Raw genomic sequence first — 21,190 nt, forward strand, 5'->3', positions numbered from 1 at the left:
CCTCGCAACCATACAACATTGTTGGAACCACTATTCCTTCAAACATACCCATTTTTGCTTTCCGAGATAATGTTCTCGACTTCCACACATTTTTCAAGGCTCCCAAAATTTTCGCCCCCTCCCCCACCCTATGATCCACTTCCGCTTCCATGGTTCCATCCGCTGACAGATCCACTCCCAGATATCTAAAACACTTCACTTCCTCCAGTTTTTCTCCATTCAAACTCACCTCCCAATCGACTTGACCCTCACCCCTACTGTACCTAATAACCTTGCTCTTATTCACATTTACTCTTAACTTTCTTCTTCCACACACTTTACCAAACTCAGTCACCAGCTTCTGCAGTTTCTCACATTAATCAGCCACCAGCGCTGTATCATCAGCGAACAACAACTGACTCACTTCCCAAGCTCTCTCATCCCCAACAGACTTCATACTTGCCCCTCTTTCCAGGACTCTTGCATTTACCTCCCTAACAACCCCATCCATAAACAAATTAAACAACCATGGAGACATCACACACCCCTGCCGCAAACCTACATTCACTGAGAACCAATCACTTTCCTCTCTTCCTACACGTACACATGCCTTACATCCTCGATAAAAACTTTTCACTGCTTCTAACAACTTGCCTCCCACACCATATATTCTTAATACCTTCCACAGAGCATCTCTATCAACTCTATCATATGCCTTCTCCAGATCCATAAATGCTACATACAAATCCATTTGCTTTTCTAAGTATTTCTCACATACATTCTTCAAAGCAAACACCTGATCCACACATCCTCTACCACTTCTGAAACCGCACTGCTCTTCCCCAATCTGATGCTCTGTACATGCCTTCACCCTCTCAATCAATACCCTCCCATATAATTTACCAGGAATACTCAACAAACTTATACCTCTGTAATTTGAGCACGATATATATATATATATATATATATATATATATATATATATATATATATATATATATATATATAGTACTGAAGTGGTTAGACGTAAGGAAGTGGAGTTCCCAAAGATTAGTTTTGGGTCCTTTTCTCTTTTAAGATATATAATAACGAGTGGTTAGATGGAGTGATCAGTCCTAAGACCTGTTCTGTTTCTGGTTGATTGAAATGGTTGATTAAAAAGATGGTGGGGTGGGTAATGTAAGAATAACCAAGCCACTCAGAGACAAGCGCAGCAAGTGGAAGTGTGAGTGAGTGAAGGCTGCAGTTCCTGAGAGAGTGTGGAACCTGCAGCTGGGGAGCTGGTCTGGAAGGAGCCAGTTTTATTGAAATTGTATCTGACGGCCAGAAGAGAGAGAGAGAGAGAGAGAGAGAGAGAGAGAGAGAGAGAGAGAGAGAGAGAGAGAGAGAGAGAGAGAGAGAGATTCTCACGGTGGTACATTTTCACTCTCGTCTGCTCTCGTGATTATAATTCTTATCTGCTGTTTCTCCTCTCTCTCTCTCTCTCTCTCTCTCTCTCTCTCTCTCTCTCTCTCTCTCTCTCTCTCTCTCTCTCTCTTTATGTGTCTTTTGTTCTGTCGTCTCCGTGTATCGCTTCGCTTGTTTTCTTTTCCTTTTTGTTTCGTTTCCATCGTGTTGTTTTCACTCAGTCCATTCCTTTATCTGTTTCATCCATAACATTCGCTGTGTCTACTTTCTGTTCTTGTTTGTCTGTGTTTTTTTTTTTCAGTCCTGTTGTTGGCATTAGATTTTTCTGTCGTTATTTTTTTTATTAACGTTTTCAGGAAAGACTTTAAAAAAACGACAACACTTGGCTGCAGTCATTTCCAGGTGGACCAGCAGTCGATGATTATGTAGAACACGGTGGGCAGGTGTGAAGAACTGCCTCACACATACATACATCCAGTAAGAGACGTGCGATGAGCGCGACGAGCTAGCCCTGCCCCCTTTGGCTGGATCACCTGGAGGGTGCTCTGAGGTGGTAGTTCTCTCTCTCTCTCTCTCTCTCTCTCTCTCTCTCTCTCTCTCTCTCTCTCTCTCTCTCTCTCTCTCTCTCTCTCGCCGCCAGGATTCGACGACCCACCCGAGTTGAAGACTTGTGTGTCTAAAATGGAGAAAAAGATATGGTCTTGGGGAGGCTTCCTTGGGGTTTGAATAGGGGGGAGGGGTGATTGTTGTGTTGGGTGATGGTTGATTGGTAGGGAGGTTAGGGGAGAGGGTGGGTAAAGTGGGGGGGGGGAGGTGAATGATGTTGGGTTGGACAATTGGGTTGAAATTGGGGGTGGTAGAATGACTAGTGTTGGGGGTAGACGACTGGGTTGAAATTGGGTTAGTAGAATGCCTGATGTAGGGTGGAGAATGGGGTTGAAATTGGGGTGGTAGAATTGCATTGAAAGTGGGGTGGAGAATAGCATTGAAAGTGGGGTGGAGAATAGCATTGAAAGTGGGGTGGAGAATTGGATTGAAATTGGGGTAGAGAATTGGATTGAAATTAGGGTGGTAGAATACCTGAATTTGGTTTGGACAAAAGGGGGTGAAAATGAGATGTTGGGGAGAGGGTAGGGGGGGTACAGACAGAGGGGTGTAGTGAATGAGTCGCTGGAGGCGGACGGAAAGGCTGGAGAGAGAGAGAGAGAGAGAGAGTAGTCTACAGAAAGGCATCTACGTAATTCTAACCAAATCTCGTGAACTGGTACTACGTCCTGAATGGTAACCACGCCATGAGCCACCACACCACACCCTCCACCACCACCACCACCACCACATGAACCACCACACAACCACGCCATGAACCACCACACAACCACGCCATGAGCCACCACACAACCACGCCATGAGCCACCACACAACCACGCCATGAGCCACCACACAACCACGCCATGAACCACCACACAACCACGCCATGAACCACCACACAACCACGCCATGAGCCACCACACAACCACGCCATGAGCCACCACACAACCACGCCATGAGCCACCACACAACCACGCCATGAACCACCACACAACCACGCCATGAGCCACCACACAATCACGCCATGAGGCAGCACACAACCACGCCATGAGCCACCACACAATCACGCCATGAGCCACCACACAACCACGCCATGAGCCACCACACAATCACGCCATGAGCCACCACACAATCACGCCATGAGGCAGCACACAACCACGCCATGAGCCACCACACAATCACGCCATGAGGCAGCACACAACCACGCCATGAGCCACCACACAACCACGCCATGAACCACCACACAACCACGCCATGAGCCACCACACAATCACGCCATGAGGCAGCACACAACCACGCCATGAGCCACCACACAACCACGCCATGAGCCACCACACAACCACGCCATGAGCCACCACACAACCACGCCACCACCACATGAACCACCACACAACCTTGCCATGAACCACCACACAACCACGCCATGAGCCACCACACAACCACGCCATGAGCCACCACACAACCACGCCACCACCACATGAACCACCACACAACCTTGCCATGAACCACCACACAACCACGCCATGAGCCACCACACAACCACGCCATGAGCCACCACACAACCACGCCATGAACCACCACACAACCACGCCACCACCACATGAACCACCACACCACACCCTCCACCACCACCACCACATGAACCACCACACAACCACGCCATGAACCACCACACAACCACGCCATGAACCACCACACAACCACGCCATGAACCACCACGCACCACACCACCACCACATGAGCCACCACACCACACCCTCCACCACCACCACCACATGAACCACCACACAACCACGCCATGAACCACCACACAACCACGCCATGAACCACCACACAACCACGCCATGAGCCACCACACAACCACGCCATGAGCCACCACACAATCACGCCATGAGCCACCACACAACCACGCCATGAGCCACCACACAACCACGCCATGAGCCACCACACAACCACGCCATGAGCCACCACACAACCACGCCATGAGCCACCACACAACCACGCCATGAGCCACCACACAACCACGCCATGAACCACCACACAACCACGCCATGAGCCACCACACAACCACGCCATGAGCCACCACACAACCACGCCATGAGCCACCACACAACCACGCCATGAGCCACCACACAACCACGCCATGAGCCACCACACAACCACGCCATGAGCCACCACACAAACACGCCATGAGCCACCACACAACCACGCCATGAGCCACCACACAACCACGCCATGAGGCAGCACATGACCACGTCAGACCCGGTGATTCAGGACTGGGTTATGTCCGTGTTATGTTGCGCTCCACGTTGGTCAGCCTTCAGCTCTTTCCTATTCTCCTCCCTCACTCCCTCACCCTCACACACACACACACACACACACACACACACACACACACACACACACACACATCTTTCCCCTCATTTCTTCTCTTCTCTCCCTCCCTTTCCCCCTCGTTTCTCGAGCTGTCACTCAAGAGGGGTATACAAGATGGGAGAAGGACACGCGTCTCTCTCTCTCTCTCTCTCTCTCTCTCTCTCTCTCTCTCTCTCTCTCTCTCTCTCTCTCTCTCTCTCTCAGCTCAGTTGCCTGTGATCATTTCCCTGATCTTTCCTGGACCACAGTGTGAGTCATGAGTTCCCCCGAAAATTGGACGAGAGAGAGAGAGAGAGAGAGAGAGAGAGAGAGAGAGAGAGAGAGAGAGAGAGAGAGAGACCAGGACTGTGATTTTCGATCAGTGTAATTGTTGGTGTCCAGCCAGTGAGATAAGGCAACGTTGGAGTCATTCTTAGATTCCTTGAGGCACGACGGTACGATCCTTGAGGCACGACGGTACGATCCTTGAGCACGACGGTACGATCCTTGAGGCACGACGGTACGATCCTTGAGCGCGACGGTGCGATCCTTGAGCACGACGGTACGATCCTTGAGGCACGACGGTACGATCCTTGAGCACGACGGTAGGATCCTTGAGGCACGATGGTACGATCCTTGAGCACGACGGTACAACCCTTGAGCACGACGATACGATCCTTGAGCACGACGGTACGATCCTTGAGGCACGACGGTACGATCCTTGAGGCACGATGGTACGATCCTTGAGGCACGACGATGCGATATTTGAACACGACGGTTCGATCCTTGAGGCACGACGGTACGATCCTTGAGCACGACGGTGCGACCCTTGAGCTTGACGGTACGACCCCTTGAGCGCGACGGTACGACCCCTGAGCACGACGATACGATCCTTGAGAACGACGGTAGGATCCTTGAGGCACGACGGTACGATCCTTGAGCGCGACGGTACGACCCTTGAGCACGACGGTACGAACCGTTGAGCACGACGGTACGACCCTTGAGCACGACTGTCCTACCCTTCGTATGATGACCAAGCCTTTGACCTGGGCTTTAAGCTAAGGTCATTTCAAAAGGTCGAGTCGTCCTTGTCTAAGGGTAGGACGGTCATTCTCAAGCCTTGAGTTTTGACCTCAGCCTTTGGCGCGCACACACACACACACACACACACACACACACACACACACACACACACACACACACATACACACACACAAAGGCCATGTAATGATGTCACATCGAACATAAGTCTGTATATGTTGTCATAATGACCTGTGTTGTGTGCTGATGTCAGAGTATCGTGTCAATATACTTTTTGATGTCTGAAGTTATAGCCAAAAATTCGCTCATGATTTTTGAGTTGTGTGGAAGGAAAAGACTTGGAGTATTTTTTTTCCCTTTTTTTTTGAGCCTCTTGGGTGAGAGGCGCTCACAATTTTTTTTGAGCCCCCCCTTTAAGCTGATTATTTCAGAAAGGTGTTGGACGATATAGGAAGCCTCATAATCTCACACTAATGAGAAGGGGCTGAGTGCTTTTCGTTGTCGTGATCCCGCGTTACTAAAAGCTGTGAGAGGGTCCACTCGTGTGTCTATAGCTCGCGCTCCCGCAGGAGGACTGGAACACTCTCTGCTGGAGGATCGTAAGCTCAGAATGTCCGAGGTTCGACGACTCTTGCTTTTTTGGCTTTTCAAGCACACGCGAGCGAGAGGGACTGAGCCCTTCTTTTTCTTTAAGGGGGGTTTGATGATGTGGCATCAGATGGTGTATGACCTCTGCGTCAGGAGCGGCTACTTCGATGAAGTTACCAGGTTATTTGATTGCCTCAAAGTCTCTGGAGACTCCTGAAACGGTGTATTATTATTATTATTTTTCTTTTAGCGTGTTTGAGGACGAGGCTCTGTGTGTGCGTGTGCTGTGGTAGGCTGGAGACACTGCCTGGAAAAGGAGGGTTTTCCGGCTTCTGGAAGGTTGAGCAAGTGGCTTTGGCTCCCGCAGCCGGCTTCCTGGTGTTGGCGTGGCATATGGTTGAGTCGCGACGCGCGTATCCCAAGTCTTAGGGGCGCGAGGTGGTGGTGGTGGTAGCGGAGGAGGAGGAGGAGAGGAGAGGAGAGAAAAGAGTGCGTGCGTTTCCAAAGCCGACACCAAGGGGGAGTGAATGCGTGAGACTCTGTGGGGAGAGAGAGAGAGAGAGAGAGAGAGAGAGAGAGAGAGAGAGAGAGAGAGAGAGAGAGAGAGAGAGAGAGAGAGAGAGAGAGATTTTCCCAGCTATGCTCTGGTGTCAGGTGGGGTTGCACTCTCATGGCTTCTTGTGTGTATGGCTTTGATTTACTCTTTTCTCTTCCATTGGTGATACAGTGGGAGGAGGAGGAGGAGGAGGGTGTGTGTAGGGGTTGGGTTAGTTAAGTATAGATTTCGTAGTACGTTTTAAGTGTGTGTGTGTGTGTGTGTGTGTGTGTGTCTTAAAACCGTACCGAATATGATGGTTTGTGGATGACGTATATCTGGTGTTAGAAATTGTGTTTGTTTTATACACAAGTAAGACCCATCAGGTGCAATTATATTATATTATATTATATTATATTATATTATATTATTAAATTATGTTATATTATATTATATATTATATTATATTAAATTATATTATATTATATTATATTATATTAAATTATATTACATATTATATTATATTGTTATATTATATTATATTATATTATATTATATTATATTATATTATATTATATTATATTATATTATATTATATGGTGTGTTTGTACAGTTGAAGATATAAATTCTTTCCACCAGGGTAACCCTGAGAGAATTAGTTACATGCTATTGTCTCTGGGCGTAGCCAGTGTGGAGGGTACAAAACATGAGAGAAATTGAATTACTGGGGAGCTGGCTGGCTGGCTGGCCTGGACGAAGGAGGGCATTAGCTCAGTGGTAGAGAGGCGAAGCAAGGAGAGAGGGAATACATTATACTGTAGTGGTACACCCAGATCGTTAGGGTAGGGTACGGCGTCTGGTGTAGCGGTACCTAACGGTACGGTGTCTGGTGGCGTAGTGGTACACACACCCTGTGGTACACCTACCACGAACGGTACGTGGCTTCCCTCAGTGGCTGTTGTCTTCGCTTCCATGGATTACCTCGTGTAAGAACGTCCCTCAGGCCGCTGAGCAGAGTCGTAATCAAAAGGAAAGGTTTATAAAGTGTTTAGGAATTATTCCTTTATACTCGTATCATTTCTGAGGTTGTGGTCTCTGAAGGAAAGACCATTTTATTGCGAATTATTATTATTATTATCATTATTATTATTATTGTTATTATTATTGTTATTATTATTATTATTATTATTATTATTATTATTATTATTATTATTGTTATTATTGTTATTATTATTATTATTATTATTATTATTATTATTATTATTATTACTACTACTACTACTACTACTACTACTACTACTACTACTACTACTACTACTAGTACTACTACTACTAGTACTACTACTACTACTGCTACTACTTTTATCATTATTTCAGTGTTGATTTTGTCATAGGTGTAGTCGTATCACTGATCAGTTTCAGCACACGCATTATTTTCGATAGCTTATCTGAGACGTTTTATCGCCAATTCATTATCAAATTTTTTTCTCCTTGCAGGTCGAAAATGGTGCAGAGGAACGGCTAAGATAACTACGTAAGCCACTCCCCCCTCGACACGCGCCCCGTTTGTCTTCTCCATCACCCTCCCCTCCTCCCCACATCAACAGCAACACCTCCTTATCCTCCTTCTTTTTCCCTCCCTCCCACACCCACACACACACAACCAACCCTCCTCCTCGTCCTCTTCTTCCTCCTCCTCCTCCTCCTCCCAGAGCATCCGTCTCCATCACCATCGAACCCCAGCACTGCTGTCCTCCCTCACCATATATCTCCCCCACCACAAAACTAAAGATTGTCTTGCCCTTTTCTACACACACACACTCACACACACACACACACACACACACACACACACACACGCCGTTTTTTTTCATCCTTGGATTCGGGTCGGTCGCTCGCCACTCCGAGCCGTCTGCTACAGACACGCGCTCCCTCCTCTCCCCGTTTTCCCTCTGGCGTCGTCGCGCGTCTCAGGATGAAGTGCTTCGGCGACAAGAACCGAACCCACCACAGCAAGGTGGTGCTGCTGGACGAACAGGAACTCATCCAGGAGATACAGGTAAGTTGGCCCCGGAGGTTGTTTCTTTGCACCATCTCTCGTTTTCTCTACATCCCCCACTTCAGGTAGCGACGGGGCGCACGGAGGAGCCCCTGAGCACGACGGGACGCACGGAGCTCCCCATGAGCACGACCGTAAGAGGGAGCCTTGGTCGTGCCGTCGTGCTCCGGGGTCGTATACCGTCGTCCCCCAGGGTTGTGTGCCGTCGTCCCCCTAGGGTCGTATCCCGTCGTCCCCCAGGGTCGTGTATCGTCGTCCCCCCAGGGTCGTGTCCCGTCGTCCCCACAGGGTCGTGTACCGTCGTCCCTCCAGGGTCGTGTACCGTCGTCCCCCCAGGGTCGTGTACCGCCGTCCCCCAGGGTCGTGTACCGTCTTCCCCCCCAGGGTCGTGTACCGTCGTCCCCCCAGGGTCGTGTCCCGTCGTCCCCCAGGGTCGTGTATCGTCGTCCCCCCAGGGTCGTGTACCGTCGTCCCCCCAGGGTCGTGTACCGTCGTCCCCCAGGGTCGTGTACCGTCGTCCCCCCAGGGTCGTGTCCCGTCGTCCCTCCAGGGTCGTGTACCGTCGTCCCCACAGGGTCGTGTACCGTCGTCCCTCCAGGGTCATATACTCAAGAACATCACCACCTGCTTAAGGGACGCGCCGTCGTACTCAAAGGGGTCGATAATTTAGTAGGTTTGGCCATCCTTTTTACATTCATCTCAATTTGAACAATGTCGTTCCCACATGATGAATAAGTGTTCACCAGACGTTCTCTATACTTACCAGTGTTAATTTCAGTGTTCACACTCCTCCCCCACCACCAACCCCCATCCCCCAACCCCTTTGTGAACTGTTACGATGTGTTCATTTGCCCCTCCGCTCCGCCGTGGTGCTTGGGGGTAGTAAGAGAGTTAAATAAATTTGCTGGGGTGACAAAGGGGGAAAGAATTTCCTCAATGCGATCCAATAAAGAGAGGAGGCGCGTACCAGCCGGCGAGAACATTGGCAAATTTACATAAAATTTGTTTAATCTGCTACCGAGGAGGATATATATATATATATATATATATATATATATATATATATATATATATATATATATATATATATATATATATATATTCGCCATTTCCCGCGTTAGCGAGGTAGCGTTAAGAACGGAGGACTGGGCCTTTGAGGGAATATCCTCCTCACCTGGCCCCCTTCTCAGTTCCTTCTTTTGGAAAATTAAGAAAAAAATAAATGATTTAAAAAAATTGAAAACGAAAAAAACGCGAGGGGAGGATTTCCAGTCCCCCGATGGAAATACTTCCCACGTATTCCCTGCGTGTCGTAGAAGGCGACTAAAAGGGGGAGGGAGCGGGGGGCTGGAAATCCTCTCCTCTCATTTTTAATTTTCCAAAAGAAGGAACAGAGAAAGGGGCCAAGTGAGGATATCCCTCTAAGGCACAGCCCTCTGTTCTTAACGTTACCTCGCTAACGCGGGAAATGGCGAATAGTATGAAAAAAAAGAATTATATATATATATATATATATATATATATATATATATATATATATATATATATATATATATATATATATATATATATATATATGTGCAAGGAATCACCGTATTTAAGACTTAAGGGCTTTCCTAAAAGGAATTGGAGTGTGTGTGTGTGTGTGTCTGATGGCGTCTGACGGGGGTAAGTTTAAGTTGCGACAGCACCAAAGGGTCTGGTTGACAGGTTGAGGTCGATCGCCGTGGAAGGTACCACTGGGTCAAACAGATAGATAGCTAGACAGGCATCCACCCACCCATCAACCCACCCACCCACCCACCAACCCACCCATCAACCCACCCACCCACCACAAGGCCAGCGTTAAGCCTGTGTGAGGTAACAGGAAGGATTACGGTGAGTGTAGGAGGAGGAGAAGAAGGAAAGAGATGAGGTTGAGCCACGGGGGTGAGGAAAGTTGTCCACACCCGATGGTGTGTGGAAAGAAAATGGGATGAGGAGATTAGTGGAGTCGGTGAAAGGTGAGAGTGTGAGACGAAGTTAGGGAGAGGAGGGAGGGAAAAGAAAAGATACGAGGAAGAATGTCAGGAAGTGGAAAGCGATAGAAGATGGGAAGATGGCGACGAATCATAGAAAGTAATAGAAGATGGGAAGGCGACGAAAGTCATAGATGAGAAAGCGACGATGAATCATAGAAAGTAATAGATGACGAGGAGGCGAAGAAAGTCATAGAAGATGGGAAGGCGACGAAAGTAACAGAAGGTGGGAAGATGACGATGAGTCATACAAAGTATTGGAAAAGACGGGAAGGCGACGAAAGTCATAGAAGATGGGAAGGCGACGGAAGTCATAGAAGATGGGAAGAGACGAGAAATGATAGTAAGGTCGCCTCCCGAGAAGGGCGACCTACTGGGTAGATGAATAGAGCAAGAAAGAGAGAGATAGAGAGAGAGAGAGAGAGAAAGAGAGAGAGAGAGAGAGAGAGAGAGAGAGAGAGAGAGAGAGAGAGAGAGAGAGAGAGAGAGAGAGAGAGAGAGAGGAAGATAATGTGAGGGTAGGTGTCTTTCCGGCATCACGAACCATCGCTTTGGGCAGTTGCAGATGTGAAGACTGGTTGTGTGTGTGTGTGTGTGTGTGTGGCTCCCACACTCGCCTTTTATCTGGGGCGCCTCACGCTGGGAAAGGGGGGGAGGCGAGGCGGGGCTTCGAAGAGAGGGACCACCCCTCAGCCCCCACAACTGACTGTCTTCTGCCGTTTTCCCAATTGTCTCCAGCCCTCCTTCGCTCATCCACCTTGCCTGAGCTTGCTTCGGCGCTCTTGCTTCACCTCTCCTCCGGTACATTCTCTCTCTCTCTCTCTCTCTCTCTCTCTCTCTCTCTCTCTCTCTCTCTCTCTCTCTCTCTCTCTCTCTCTCTCTCTCCTCAGCACTCTCTTGCCTCAGCGTAGCACCCTTTCGTGTGTGTTCCCCCCCCAACGCCACCAGTGCTTCTTCGCCTGTGCTGCCTTGACTCGCCAGATTGGCCTCAGTTGCCCCACCAGCCTTGCCTCAATGTCCTCGCTTCGGCATCCTTGCCTCAGCATCCTTGCCCCACCAGCCTTGCCTCAGCATCCTTCCCTCAGCATCCTTGCCTCAGCATCCTTGCCCCACCAGCCTTGCCTCAGCATCCTTGCCTCACCAGCCTTGCCTCACCATCCTTGCCTCAGCATCCTTGCCTCACCATCCTTGCCTCACCATCCTTGCCTCAGCATCCTTGCCTCACCATCCTCGCCTCACCATCCTTGCCGTGGGTCCTGGAAGGTGTTGTCGTGCTCACATTTCTCCCTGCCTTTGTCCATTATGTATTTTCTTCCCCACAGATTTTATCATTTTCTTTGATCTCGTCTTTTTCTTTGTGTTTCAGGTGCAGGTTTTTCCCTCCTCCTCCTCCTCCTCCTCCCTCTTCTTCTTCTTCTTCTTCTTCTTCTTCTTCTTCTTCTCTTTCTTCCTCTACTTCTCCTTCTTCCTCTCTTTTGTCTCTTTTCTTCGTAATTTTCCATTCCTCTGGTCTGATTCTCTCTCTCTCTCTCTCTCTCTCTCTCTCTCTCTCTCTCTCTCTCTCTCTCTCTCTCTCTCTCTCACGACCTACCCCTCGTGTAGGTGTCAGGTGGTATTGGTGGGTGGTGGTGTTAGTGGGTGGTGATGGGTGGGTGGTGGTGGGTGGTGATGTGTGGGTGGTGTTGGTGGGTGGTGGTGGTATTGGTGGGTGGTGTTGGTGGGTGGTGGTGGTGTTGGTGGGTGTTGGTGGGTGGTGGGTGGTGTTGGTGTTGGTGGTGGGTGGTGGTGGTGATTCCTCTTTATTTCGGGAGGTGATCATGATTGCGTTCCGGAGGAGGAAGAGGGAGGAGGAGGAGGAGGTGTGGTTCCCCCTCCTCAACCTCGTGTGTTGCCGAGGGGGAGGGTGGGGTTACGATACAGTTACCCCCTACCTTACCCCACCCCATCCCTCCTCCCATCTTGATAGTCGAGGGAGGGAGGAGGAAAGGGATTGGGGGATTGAGGGAGGGAGGTCCATGTTTTTTTTTTTTTCTCTGGTCGAACCCTTGGTCTGAAACCCCTTCGAGACGGTGCACGGACCCTTGACCACGACTCTGTGAGCCTTTTTTGATATTTTTTTTTTTGGGGGGGGGGGGGGGGGTCGGTGTACGACACTCTGGAGCACGGCGGTGCACGGACACACCCCTCCCTCCCCTCCAAAGCACGGCCATATGGATCAAGACGGTACGACCCTTAAAGACGGGACGACCCTTAAAGACGGGACGTCATTATCGAGAGCATTATAGTATGCTCCAGGGTCGTACCGCCGTTGGTGAAGGAGGGAGGGGGGGGTTAAGAACGAGGATTAATGAAGGCCCCGTAATGATTAATCTACATGCTGTGATTATGATCATAGAGTAATTTAGTGGCTGAAGTTCATGTATGATCATAGAGTAATTTAGTGGCTTAAGTTCATGTGTGATCATAGAGTAATTTAGTGGCTTAAGTTCATGTGTGATCATAGGGTGATTTAGTGGCTGAAGTTCACGTATGATCATAGAGTGATTTAGTGGCTGAAGTTCATGTTCGTAGAGAGGGTAATGGTTGATCGGGATTTCTTATCATACAACCCCTTTCAGAGAGGGGGTTCTCGGGGCTACAACCTAACCCCTTCCCACCCCCCCTCTTCCCCCCTTTCCAATTCCAGGGCCTCCTGCTACTCGTGAGGCTGCGCTACGTTCAGTAGCAGGGACGGAATGGACTCCTTTGAAGCGAGAAGGTCCTAGAGGAGACTGTACTCTCTCTCTCTCTCTCTCTCTCTCTCTCTCTCTCTCTCTCTCTCTCTCTCTCTCTCTCTCTCTCGTCAACAGACCCTTCTCGCTGTGTCACCTGGGTAGATGTAGTGAAGATGGAGAGATGAGCGTAGTTGTAGTGAAGATAAGACAGATGGGGTACTGTAGATGATGTTAAGCGGAGCGGCTCGTTCAGTCGTTACGAGCCTGAGCTTATTAACAACAACAACAAGAGGGCCGAGTCGAAATGCCCCATCGGGTTGTTAACACACACACACACACACACACACACACACACACACACACACACACAGAAAAAATGCTGGGCTGAAATGATGATCGGAAATGTCCGGCCAGGCATTTGGGCTGGGCATTTGTGTGGCTGTGTGGACAAAAATATCGATTTTAAAGGATAATTTTTTTTTATTTTTTTTTTATTTTCCTATGCTAAAGGCCATTAAAGATAAGCTGAAGGTTAAGCTGAAGGTCTACCCTCCCGTGTTTATTGGTTATGGTTTAATGATTCGTCTTTGTCTGAGGTCTTCTCAGAGAGAGAGAGAGAGAGTGAGAGAGAGAGAGAGAGAGAGAGAGAGAGAGAGAGAGAGAGAGAGAGAGAGAGAGAGAGAGAGAGAGAGTACAGTGACCAACACTCCCCGAGTTTGCCGTGTCGATGCCCGTTTTCTTTCCCTAGTCCTGGGAAATGTATATTTTGGCTCATTCTTGAGTGTACTTTTATGTTGAATCATGTAAATGTACATTTTTTTTTCTCAGACTACTGCTGTAAACATGTAAATTGCTTTTTTGTACTTTTTTTTTTACATGAAAGTTTCCATATTGTTCTTTTAGAATTTAAAGTTTATAAATGTATTTTTTTTTTCTATTGAAGGATGATTTCCGCTTTGTATTGTGAAGGCTGCAGTAGGAATCAGTTATTGTACTTGAAAGTGGGCGTATTCAAAGATAAGGGTTATCGTACATGAGGGGAGTAACATCCACCCCGCTCTGGAGATTTCGTCCCCGTGAGGTAAAAGTTATCGTACTTTGGAATGACATTCTCGTTCGTAAAGTGGGTGGTTAGGGGGGGTTGGTAAAGGTTTTTTGCCGTCACCCATATACTCAAAGGGGGTAAGACAGTGTTTTACAAAGGGGGGTTGGGGTTGGTTGGTGGGGGTTCAGAGGTTTACCCCACAACCCCAGGGTACAGTCGTTGTCCTCAAAGGAGATAAGGTCACTTCAACCTCACTGGCGAAGATCAGGTCACCTGGGGGTCTCCAGATATGCAGGAGGCAAAGGGGGGGAGGAGAGGGCAGGGGTGAGGGGGCCTGAACCAAACCAATCCCTCTCTTCCACACCCGCGTTTTTTCTGGCCACGGATGGAAAGCCAGTTTTGTTTTTTCTCTCCCTTCCTTCACCAGAAATCCACCCACCCACCTACACCCACCCACACACACACACACACACACACACACACACACACACACACACACACACCCAAACGCCCCTTGCTGGCCACTCCGTGCCGTGGGTCCGGCATGAACCATCATAACTGTTGCGTTCATTAAGGTGATGTGGGCTCCGTCCGTCCATGCTTGCTTGCGTGCTCGGATGGGAGGAGGAGGAGGAGGAGGGATGCGTCTCTCGTCGGGTCAGAACCTGAGTGATGTGTTGGGGAAAAGAAGAGAAACTGGTGTACTCTCTATATTTTTCTCCAAATTCCTTGGTGACGTTTTGCGCGATGGCATGTCGTCCATCTCCAAATGTGAGTCGCGTATATGAGGTCTCCTGTAGGCGAGATCGACCTGCAAGAGGGGGAAGGGGGTCGCTTTTGATTCTCCCCCTCCTCCCCTCTCTGCACAGGATCGACCTTAAAGAGGGGGATGGGAGGAGGGAGAGGGTGTCACTTGGAAGGCTCCCTGAGCACAAGATCGACCTCAGAAAAGAGGGAGGGGGAGTATCAATTGTGAGATTATCTGAGCACAAGATCGACCTCAGAAAAGGGGGAAGGGAGAGTATCATTTGTGAAACTCCCTGAGCACAAGATCGACCTCATAAAAAGGGGGGGGGAGTGTCCCCCTTGTGAAATCTCCTGGGCACAAGGTCGACCTCAAAAAAAGGGGCGAGAGTTGCCGTCGAAGTCCCCCTCTCTGTAGAATCGACCTCAGAAGTCAAAAGATTCTATTTTTCCTCTTTTTGTCTTTTTTTTTGTACTTGTAGAATGCTCGTGATCTAGAGACGCACGCACGGGGCATATTCTCAGAGGGGCGACTGCCAAGGTGGCAGCGTCTCCCCTTTGTTCGTGTGGGCGAGACTGATGGCGGTGGTGGTGTTTCCTGCCTGTGTGTGTGTGTGTGTGTGTGTGTGTGTGTGTGTGTGTGTGTGTGTGTTCCGTCGCACACCAGATGCTGGCGTTCAATCTTGAGAAGACGAACCCGACGAGCGAACGCTCATACCACCCTCTACCCTGGTGAGGACCAGTGTGTGTGTGTGTGTGTGTGTGTGTGTGTGTGTGTGTCACGCTAGTTAGAGCTGTGTTTAATTACGGGTTTGTAATTACCTGTTTGAACAGTACGGGGAGGGAGTTTACACCCTGTTGGCGTCTCCACCTCGTGTGTGTGTTTTGTGTGTGTGTGTGTGTGTGTCGTGTGTGTGTGTGTGAATGTGTGTGTGTGTGTGTGTGTGTGTGTGTGTGTGTGTGTGTGTGTGTGTGCGCTAGGCCTAGTGAGGTGCGTTGATTGTCGGGTGGGGTCGTGGTAACTGGGGAGGGTGTGGCCTCTCATCAGGGTCCATCAGCTCCGTGTTGTGGAGCGGCCCACAATGATGATGCTCAGGGTTTAGTGCATAAACTTGCCCTCTCCTCTGGTTGTGGTTTATTGTATAAAACTGACCGTGTTATGGTTTATGTTGTGAACTGTGTGTGTGTGTGTGTGTGTGTGTGTGTGTGTGTGTGTGTGTGTGTGTTACAGTTTGTCGTACACGCGTTAGTTTACGTACTTTGTACTCCAGATTTACTGTACACATGTAATATTGTGCTTCAGTTTATTGGACTGGATATATGATCTTCGCTTTCCTCATAAAACTGTTTTGTGTTCCTCCAGTATGGCACGTGGGTTGTTTTTAGGGGGAGACGAGGGAGGGAAGAGGGAGGGGGGGATTTAAAGGGTATTTAAGGGATTCTGCCGAGAGGGACAATGGGGGATGGGGGGTGGTTTAGGGAGTGAGAGGGTAAGTTGTGTCGTCGGTCGGTCGAGCTGGAACGGTACGGAGGCTGGCGAACTCCTCCCTCCCTCTCCTCCTGCTCCTCCTCTCCTCCCATTCGGACAACACTTGGGGACGGTCTGTAGGAAGGACCACCACCAACACACACACACACACACACACACACACACACACACACACACACACACACACACACAAACACACCCCTCCTCCGCCTTGTTACGTAACCCAGACGGTGTCTTCCGCAGCGTCGCAGTCTGGGGTTGTATAGAACCGACCGTCTCCTCCTCCTCCTCCTCCCCTCCTTCCCTGGTTACGGTAGACAGTCTCATGGGCGGGAGAGGCGAAGGGGATCGTCCCGTTCCAGCATCGTGTTCCCGTCCCAGCATCATGGTCCCGTCCCAGCATCGTGTTCCCGTCCCAGCATCGTGTTCCCGTCCCAGCATCGTTCCGTCCGAGCATCGTCCCGTCCCAGCATCGTCCCTTCCCAGCATCGTCCCGTCCCAGCATCATGATCCCGTCCCAGCATCGTCCCGTCCCAGCAGTTAATGGCGTTGATGGCTCGAGAGCCTCAGCTTGTTGTTCCCTGTCCCCCCGCCAGGGTCGCCCCTTGCTGAGGTCAGCTGAGGTCATTCCCTTCAGTCGCTGAGAGGGGAAGGGGGGGAGGTTGACTACGAGCTAAAAGAGCGAGGTCATCCGATGGACGCTTTAAGCTGCCGCGTCATATCGGGTCACACGGGGTCACCTGTCCCAAAAGACGGGTCAGGGTTTTATAGGTCGAGTGTAGCAGGTGCAAGGAAGATAAAAAGGTGACGTTTTCAGGTCACTCTGAAATACTACAGTAGTTCGGAGCGAGACCCGCTCAGCAGTCGTGCCGCCGCGCCCCCCGGTAATGTCGCCTGTTGTCCAGATAGTATTATCTGTCTTCATCCCCTCAGACGAGCGGGGCAAGAAGCTTGGGGGGAGTTGGGGATGGGGGACGGTCACAGACGGACCATGCATGTGTGGTCAGTTAAAAGTCATCAGTCCAGCATCTGAGGGAGGGGGGAGGGGTCATGTGAGGTCAGTTGTGGCCTGGACCAGCATATTTCTGCTGCCCTTCTGCAGCCCGATATCGCCAGGATCAAGAATGTTGTAATTGGTAAAGGCAAGAGGGGTGAACTGAAGCGTGTCTTTGTGTGTGTGTGTTTGTGTGTGGAGGGGGGGCACGCCAGGTGGTGTCGAGAGAGAGTGGGGGGGTGGGTTAGGGTGGGCAGCGGAGGACCATCTGGAAGGTCAGGTGGGATGCGACGCGTCAGATTCGGGAGGTCGACCAGGGAGGGCTTTTGTCATGGGTTGTTGAGTTATGCGGCCGTCCGGTGGTGTAAGAATATCCGGGGTTTGGGCGTTGGCCTTCATCCTTGTCAGGCATCACGCCCCACGCTAACGCCTTCCCCCGCCGCCGCTCCTGCTGCTGCCCCTGCCCCTGCCCCGCGCCTCACCACGACGACCACCGCTGTTCCCCCGCTGCTGCTGCTGCCCCTGCCCCCCTGCGCCTCACCACGACGACCACCGCTGTTCCCCCGCTGCTGCTGCTGCCCCTGCCCCCCTGCGCCTCACCACGACGACCACCGCTGTTCCCCCGCTGCTGCTGCCCCTGCCCCGCGCCTCACCACGACGACCACCGCTGTTCTCCCGCCGCTGCTGCTGCTGCTGCCCCTGCCCCGCGCCTCACCACGACGACTACCGCTGTTCTCCCGCTGCTGCTGCCCCTGCCCCGCGCCTCACCACGACGGACACCGCTGTACCCCGAGAGGTTCGCCGCGCTTGTGCTGCCGCTGTTGCACAGGGACGAACCACAAGCGTCGTGCTGCTGTTGCATGTACAGGGGCGACCTGCCGATGGTGCCAGCTCTAAACGACAGCCGTTGAGGACCATTATCTGCCTGAATGTTCTCAACGACTTCAGCGACTTGACAAGAGCAGCCCGTCCCCCAGCATCAAGACAGTGCTCACACGATGGTATATAATTCTAAGACATCATGCAAGGTGAGAACGACTTCCCATCTTCTCTACGAACCCTGGGTGATCATCCTCCAACGCTCTGGGAGTCTTGATGGTGTTAAGAGAAAACGACTCCTCGCCAACGACGCTACACGACCCCCCACCCCTCGATTCCCCCCCTCCCCCTCAACTCCCCGTGTCGTGCACGAGGTATTGGACGGGCCCCTGCTGCTGGTGTGGTGAGGGAGGGAGGGAGGAGGAGGAGAACAACAACCAGCGCCCAGCGTTTAAAAGAAATTGACAAGAGCAAGCCATCTGGATGGCCGCCGCTCGCAACATAGCTCCATGGGACCTGGCATGCTGATGTGTGCTGGATAGCGAGCGACGCCTCTCTCCCTCTTGACGCTGTGTTAAAGCCCCGGCGACTGTCTTGATCCCCCAAACAGTCCACGGGAGTACAAGACTCGGGCCTCAACCCCTTCTGTTGCTTCTGTCAGCCACACGGGGCGCGCCCCCCGGGATCGCCCCAACAGACGGGAAGGATTAGGCACCCTACCCCATCCCCTCCCCATTTCTTGCAAGCGCTTTGCAAAATACCAGACTTGAGTTTTGGGGCCTCGTCATCTCTCCTCCAGTGAACCATGAATGCTGGGATCGCGGAATCTTTTCCCCTTCCCCTCCCTCCCCCTCCGTCAGGAGACCCCGTGCTGTGTTTCCTTGTCGAATGTCCTTGTAATGGGTATTTCAATGTCGCTGTTTACACGTGCGATTGGTCCCTCTCTCTCTCTCTCTCTCTCTCTCTCTCTCTCTCTCTCTCTCTCTCTCTCTCTCTCTCTCTCTCTCTCTCTCTCTCTCTCCCCCGAGAGACGGGACTTAAGCAGGGACGCCATTGTCGTTTGAACACCTTTTCACTGCACTGAGGGATTTTTTTTACACCGTGGTCGTAAATCACTGTAAATCACTGTCGGGTGTTCGTATTCGGAGACGCGTTGTGTCTCGTTCGCCGTTGGGATGTGGACGATATACCACACAGGCCCAGGGCCCCAGGCCAGGGTAATCGTCTTGTATCTTCCTCAATTTCTGGTCGGTCTTTTGCTCCCTCCCTCCTCTCTCTCTCTCTCTCTCTCTCTCTCTCTCTCTCTCTCTCTCTCTCTCTCTCTCCTGAAATTTCCTTTGTTCTGCTCGGCATTGTCTTTTTATTTTCTTTTTTCATATATATATATATATATATATATATATATATTCCAAGTTAACAGTGTACCATTTTCCGTTCTTGTGCTCGCGGCGGACGGACAGACGGACGGACGGACGGACGCCTGTCATTCTCAACACCGGCGTTATCCGGAAGTCTTTGATTTAATTAAATGTCTCGCACCGGAGCGGAGCGGACGGCGGTCGCGTTGGCCACCGGTGCCTCACGAGGCGTTAGCACCACACTGCATATTCTCTCCCCCCTCCACGCACGCGTGCCTTCGGGGGAGGGGAGACGACGGGACGGGACGTGCGCGCGTGCTTCGCGCGTAACTCGCATCTCTGAAGGAAAAAAGAAAAGAGAGAAAAAGAAATATATATTTTTTTTTCTCTCCTTTAGGCGACTGGTGTGACACGAGGAGACCATAATTTAGCTGGGTGATCACACCAAAGGAGGAGGCGGAGGAGGAAGGGGAGGTGGTGGTGGTTTGCTTGAAAAGACGCACGTGTCTCGTAAGGCGACCCAGACGAACGTACGGAGAGAGAGAGAGAGAGAGAGAGAGAGAGAGAGAGAGAGAGAGAGAGAGAGAGAGAGAGAGAGAGAGAGAGAATCACATAACGAACCACAAAAAATGACTGGGTGGATCTCACACCAAGAGGAACGAACATTGAGGAGCAATGCACAAGAGAGAGAGAGAGAGAGAGAGAGAGAGAGAGAGAGAGAGAGAGAGCGTCGTGTCAAGTCTCGCCCCCCCCCCCCCCCCTCATTGGAGGAGGCGAGAGAATATCTTGTATATTCAACGAAGCACGTCATTCGTTGCGTCTTTCCTTTCTCTCTCTTCCTCTCCTCAGTTCTTTCACAAGTTGAACGCCTTCCCTTACTCTCTGAGCAGTAGTGGCGATGTGGCCTTTCCATGCCTCCTTTTACCCCTCTTTGTTTACATCCTGTGGACTGCGTGATGCGGAACGGACCAGTTGATCTGGTCTGGTCCTCGTATCTCTCTTCATATATATATATATATATATATATATATATATATATATATATATATATATATATATATATATATATATATATACGTACTGAACCCATTGTACTCTTTAGACCTGCCTCCACCCATCCCTAGATACGTGTGCCCTTCACCCACACTCTCACTACAATGTTTTGTCCCTATATACCCAGACAATTTGTATTTCTAAAGCTGAAACGACTCTGGATAACAGCCATCACTTTGAAAGCCCGTGTTTTCATACGTCACTAGTTTTGTTCGCTAGGGTTTCCGTCGTCACACGCGAGGTCAGTGATCTCCGGTCACTTTCGCCCTCTTTTAACAGCTGTTGGTGCCTGTTGTTCTCCCGCTGTCGCCCGGGATTATCATCCGCCCGGTCTACGTAGAGGTCTGTTTTTTTTTTTTTTTTTTTTTTTTTCCTGGACCCCGAATGGCGACTTGGTGATAGCC

General features: G+C 50.4%; 1 protein-coding gene across 16 annotated transcripts in view; it reads left to right on the forward strand.

The window, feature by feature from the left end:
- The window catches only part of LOC139763209 (uncharacterized), a 708,912-nt gene that overhangs the window by 146,921 nt on the left and 540,801 nt on the right, over positions 1-21,190 (forward strand). For all 16 annotated transcript variants that reach the window (XM_071688990.1, XM_071688991.1, XM_071688992.1 and 13 more), the window contains exon 2: positions 7,991-8,552. In XM_071688990.1, the coding sequence (XP_071545091.1) occupies positions 8,469-8,552 (84 nt within the window). In that variant the 5' untranslated portion in view covers positions 7,991-8,468. The remainder of the gene's footprint in view (positions 1-7,990; positions 8,553-21,190) is intronic.

The sequence above is a fragment of the Panulirus ornatus genome, chromosome 46, assembly GCF_036320965.1.
Source record: "Panulirus ornatus isolate Po-2019 chromosome 46, ASM3632096v1, whole genome shotgun sequence".
Taxonomy (NCBI): Eukaryota; Metazoa; Arthropoda; class Malacostraca; order Decapoda; family Palinuridae; genus Panulirus; species Panulirus ornatus.